We start from the raw sequence: 6,173 nt of genomic DNA on the forward strand, positions 1-6,173 counted from the left end.
GGGGACGATACAAAACACTAAACACTTTTAATAATAACAAAATTCAATTAGACTTGTTTTTAGTCGGTACAATTACTAAATATTTCCCTCCATACCACACTGTATGGTGTATACCCGTCTTCATTAGTCCAGTCGGTGTAGAAAAGTAGGATATTTAACCCCATTTTATTTCATTTCTGTTTCAGTTTTATATCTCCCCCAGTCCCCAAATTCCGCCTTACCCCACTATACGTACCAATGACAATGAGGGGTATGGGGACATCTTCTTTAGTAAATAGCTAACAAATTTGTTTTTGTACAGTACTTTATTATATTCCAATGGCTTTCACAAATATACATAATTCATACATCTGGTGAAGTGTTGTAAATGCACTAGTAAACATAATGAAATGTTACGGCGCATGGTTATGCCAGATGATACACAATATAAATTATACATTCACATTTATAATCTGAATAGGCGATCTTGCATGTCACGGAAGCTTTTGTCGAAATTTGAATCCAATCGCGCATGTTATTTTATGGTTTGGTTGTGTGTTTTTCGGCACCAGTACATCGTTAGTCTTGCAGATCTTGGTGACGTTACTCTACATATTCAATACTTCCTGAAATAGTGTAACACATGAAATAAATTATAAGAATTCAGAAGATTGCGCAGTGGACTAACGATATATGCTACACAAATGTAATAAATAACAACCCATAGGGTATTGCTTACATATCAACTTGTTTACACTTCTTGCAATAAATGTGAGCGCATACCAGAGTTCGTTTTCGGTGAGATTGTAAAGCTAGTCGGTGAGGTAATTTCTCATTGGAAACATGTATAGCCTTGCAGTTTGGACAGCGAACGCACGACGGCGAGGAAAACAGCTTGGTCTCTTTCGTTAGGATGGGACAAAAAATGATGTACCATTTAGAAACTGATATCTCACGTTAAGAATCGCATGACTGTCTTGGCTAAAACCTCTCTCTCGAACTGCACACTACACGTAAAATACATTATGAAGCACTGTGTTATGGCTATTTCAGATCATCGTCCTCATTACTTTTTTCTCTCTTAATACCAGGGGAACTGTCCGTGGATCTTATGTTTGATATATCTCTACAGATTCTCTAAAACTATACTTACCACTACCAGCTATTGATGTAGTATAAGTTACTTGAGCTAAAGGATGATACTGATCTACGGCAAAATTATACGATACAGCTGAAATTAATGAATGAATCAATGAAGAATATGTATATTATCCTAATGGAATTTAAGTTTTAAAAGGATATAGTAGTCAGGGATGTTGTTATCTTGACGAAGGCCCGGGCACGGTAGTTGTTGAGGGCGTCACACTCGTATAACCGGAGAGCTCTGAATCTCATGTCTCACACATGCCGAAGTCATAGTTTCTATTCGATAAAATTCACCGAACGAATTCTCCAGCAAGGTCTGTTCTTGATAAGCCTGGCAAGAAAAAAACCTTTAGTCATTCGGGTGCACGAAAACCCGAGGTCCCGTGAATAGGCCTACCATTGGCAGCGCGTTAAAGCCCTGTCTGGTTGGTGCTGAAAAGTAAGACGTTAAACACCATTTCATTTCATTTAAGTTTTCAAAAGCAAGTGAATGAACGAGCAAATCATCAGGTTGAGATAAAAGACGTCTTTTTGACCAAAGTAGTAGCTTAATAACATAACAACACTTACCAGCGGGTGATGGGATACACGAAGACCATAATGGTCTTATGGCTTTCTTGGGTATAGGATGCCAAAATGGAGCCTCGTATTGTCTATCTGTAAACAAAAATAATTTTCAAACGCATTATTTTAAAAATATATGGTATCAATAACCATTCGCTTGCCCTTATTAACATTAGATGCGTATACCAATATTTCGTTTTGTTAAATATTCTTCATGCCGAGTAAACGGAACAAAAATAGCGCCTACTTTTAATTAGATCGAAACCCGTTTAAATTGTATAAATCTATTCAGATTAATTCTTGTAAATGTATTACATTTCTGCTTTAATTTTCATTCTGTATAAAGGCCACCAAGTCAATTGAAACGTGTGTGGTCGCCTGAGACGTTTGGCGTACTTACAATATATCTCATGAACTAATGCTTGTTGTTTTGCAGCAATAACATCAGGATCCCAGGAACGTAATAACTTCCTGTTGGGTTTTAGTGCCTTGAGAAGCTTGCGTCTGTAAAACAAATCGTAAAAGCAATCCAATAACAGACCAATGGGCTGCAGCGGTTGAACGGCTACAGCTTGGATCGCCCGTCGCAAAACCCTAGTAAAAGAGATTTTCGGATTTTTCACGAAAAACATAATACGTAATTAGATATTAACCCTTGCAAATTTCTTTGGACAAAAGTTGCACAACTCATCGTCTAATATACTCTTGTAATGTTTGATTCGAATATAGGTTTGGTCGGTCGCTGAAACTTTCGCAATATACCCAAATTGGGTTGCCTTCAGGAGAAGGTCATGTGAAAGTTCGAGTAGGAGATGCACTATTGCACTATTTGACTTTGGAAATGTCGGCCCCGGTGATGGGAGAGAAAGCTGTGCACCTGGGATTTTATGGCGTGGTATCATCTTGACAGTTAGAATGGGAAATTTTAATAGGCCGCCACTGTCCTTGCAAAAGTTCTCCATAGCCGACTGCTTGACGTGTTTCGCCTTCATTATCCCGTTTGTGCAAACAAGTAGGACGTTATGCCCCACTTCATTAATTTAATTGTCACGTATTTAACTTACCTGTAATATTTTCTCCATGCTAACTGTATTGTAAGAGCAGCTATTTGTTCCTCCCATTCTTCTTCTGTATTTTGTGAACGTTTTAACATAACCGATTTTTTAACAGCACTTAACATTTCAAACTTATGTCTTTTATACCTAAACATCAATAGATAGAATTTGATAAAACAGATACTTCTTTTGTGGGGTCATCATGAAGTCCTTAAAAACCTTGTCCCATTACCTTGCACCACGAAAACATCAGTTGATACAACTGGAATCCAAAAGTGGATGGAAAGAAAACCCAGTATTCAGGCACAAATTTACATGTCGTTCCATTCCATTCCATTCCGACTAGAAGGACATGTCATAAAGCCGTTGACTGCGACAACGGAAAACCTTTACCCTCATACATATCCCCCCTTCCCTCCCGATCAATAATCGTCAAACATGTGTACAACAGTGCCGAGCCCCTAGAACCACATTTTTACTCCACAGCGCCCCCCCCCCCCCGCCTGTGTATTACGTTTCGACGTGCATACGCCATATTGACATCTTTTATATTTTCTTTTAATTCAGTGTTCAGAAAAAAACTGACTGAGATTATTTAGTAAAGATCAGTACCAAACGAAAAAATTGAGCTGAAACTTTGAGACAATACACCATTCCTCTATATTAAAGCGCTTAAATTTCATAAGTTCACACGGACTATTATTTCTAGGATTTCCCCTTTAATTTGCCTATACCTTCGCCAACTTCTCTGTATTATACTGGCAGCATTTTGTTTTCTGTGAAAGTCCTTTCTTCTATTCTTTTCGGCAATTTGTATTTTCTGTGTTTCGTTCTTCCCAGAGAGAATACCCCTGACTTCATTTTGCTCCTTCTTGCTGTAACACACATTATACACGTGTACATTTATTTCAAAATAATACTCTGTCTAAAGTAGTTTCAAATAACTCGGTTGGTACGGAAAGCAAGGTTGTAATTCGGCACTGCACTGACAAATTTCTAGCATCCCGTAACCATGTATAAGTACGTGTAAAACAAATTGTTTGCTCCCCCCCCCCCCTTAAATATTACAAAAACATCTTTCGCATTAAAATCGGTTGAAAGGCAACGAAGTTATCCCCAAAGTGTAGCCAACATTCAATCGCCCGACAGTCGGTTTTCTTGTGTCTTGTAATAACATTTAGGACACTCTAATGTCTTTACAGTTTACTGTGATTGTTTTTGGTTAGGTTTTCATCTATATTTCTAGAGTTTAAAAAAGAATGGGTACATAGTTTTTACAATCTATTGTTTTTACTATCGATATAAACAATCGTTTCCACTTTTTAAATAATACCTTAGAAGACCTGGGTTCTTGAATAGAATTTCTCGGGTTTGAACCCCAGACGGGATTACTTTTGCGATTTTGAAGCCAGACTTTCACCTGTTTGGGTACTTGCTGTCTGAGGGGAGGGCGAGGAAAGTGTGACCCAGTCTTTCGGATAGGACGAAAAAATGAGGGCCTACACCCTTGACAGATGGAATTCGACGAAGAGGGGACTAAAGCACCACTAACTGGGCAAAAGTCTTCCCCATAGCATTGCACGTATGACCTTCAATTAACCGTCTCAAAGTGTACAAAGCAGAAGTTAAACACTATTTTTGTCCTCTCTTTGTAGGAAAAAACAACGAATTTATAATAAAGTTGAGGTCAACATATTCATGTTATGTTCTTATATAATTGTGTATATTATATGAACCTGTCTATATTGTTATATAATTACATATTGCATTTATATGGCGGTTATCTTCTAATCACACCATATCGCCTCTTTGATAATTCGAGAAGTGACATAATAAATCATTTTTAAAGGTCCAAATATATACTTGAAGGCTATACAATGCACAAGAGAGAGAGAGAGAGAGAGAGAGAGAGAGAGAGGTGGGGGTTTAACGTCCACTCGACACAAACTTAGGTCATTTCGGGACTAACATATGGTTTAATTTTATTTCAATAATTCGCTTGCGCGTAGGGGTCTTTAGCCGTGGGAGGAAACCGGAGGACCCGGAGAAAACCCTCGAGGTTGGACAGGCGACCCTACTCCTTGTCACGTACAACCGGGGAATCGAAACTACGCCAGTTGACTCATGGTACAGCGTGCACGTGCTAACCATTCAGCCATCCAACCCCCCAAATGCACAAGAACAAGTATTCTTAATAATAAGCCTATGTTGTCAAAAAAATATATATATTCATCCACCAAAGAAAAAGTCGGGGCCCATCTAAAGTTATATTGTTTTAATGCCGCCATCTTTAATTTTGTGTATTCGTCTGTCGAAGTGTTAACAATAGTCCATTTCTATAATGAACATCGAAGCCAAGAAGGTATCTGACCTTAACTGTCATCTAAAGACAATTTTTCCCTCTTTGTTTATCGCAGTGCGTCTTTAAAACACATTGATTGACTTACCCGGATTTTCCTTTTGGTCTAGTAACAGGCATTTTGTTAACTTAAAAATGTGTCCAATTGCAGCTACACTGGTCTTTAGGGTTACAAAAATATGAATAGCTGTAATAATAGACCATGCGTGTATGGACAGTGTTGTATGTATATAAATCTATTAGTCGCCGTCTATTGTGGATATTATAAATCCTATTGTAATCTCCTGATAATAAGTATATTATACATAAAGTAGCTGATCTCCATGGTGTGAGACAGACGATAATCTTTATCTGGTGAGAGTTATAGAAACATTCCTATTCGGCTGACTAAGTGAGGGATTGGTTCGAGTTGTGTGTTAGAAGAACTAAAGTCGATTGAACAGGAAAAACACCGACTCCCCCTAGGTTAAATAGCGCCAATGATCTAATATATATACATGTAAATTCTAACTCAATACACCTGTCTTCTGTATAGATTCAGAAAGAGAGGATCTCAGGTTCCACTAAATGCAATGTCATTTCGGGCCTAATATATGCATATCTGCGAAATCAAAGAATGTATTGAAAACGCATTTATGCAGACGACCCTGTACTCCTCGTCACTTACCCAACCTGGATTCTCCCGATGTTTGTCCGGTCAAATGAATGTTATGATAAATGAAATGAAGTTAAACGTCTTACTTGTCTGCTCCATCCATGCTAATGAAGACGGACATGCGTCATGCAGTTGGCGATGAGGGGAAATCTTCACCAGGCACCGGCACTATGCCCTATTCTTATTTCGAATTCTGACTGTCACGGTGCTTTAACGTGCATGCCAATTTGTACACATCCGAACGACTAGACACTGTTTCTTGTCTGTTTGAAGTCTACATGTAAATATGCTGCTATCATGTGACACAGATTGACTTGGTACCAGGTTTGGATTGGTTGCTTGATCACAGGATTGGATGGAACCCAACCAGTTGTGTTTCTATTCGGTTTCATATTTTAAATGTTTTCATGAAGAA

At 38.3% G+C, this 6,173-nt stretch overlaps 1 protein-coding gene across 1 annotated transcript; it reads right to left on the reverse strand.

The window, feature by feature from the left end:
- Positions 1-326: 326 nt before the first annotated feature.
- Positions 327-5,431, reverse strand: LOC126807748 (inversin). The gene is made up of 7 exons (XM_050532522.2): positions 5,192-5,431; positions 3,479-3,619; positions 2,754-2,891; positions 2,090-2,193; positions 1,696-1,782; positions 1,133-1,210; positions 327-605 (listed from the first exon to the last, which is right to left on the reverse strand). Exons 1-7 carry the CDS (start codon positions 5,221-5,223, stop codon positions 583-585), a joined length of 603 nt encoding a protein of 200 aa, XP_050388479.1. The 5' UTR covers positions 5,224-5,431; the 3' UTR covers positions 327-582.
- Positions 5,432-6,173: the final 742 nt, after the last annotated feature.

Source organism: Patella vulgata, chromosome 9, assembly GCF_932274485.2.
Source record: "Patella vulgata chromosome 9, xgPatVulg1.2, whole genome shotgun sequence".
Lineage (NCBI taxonomy): Eukaryota > Metazoa > Mollusca > Gastropoda > Patellidae > Patella > Patella vulgata.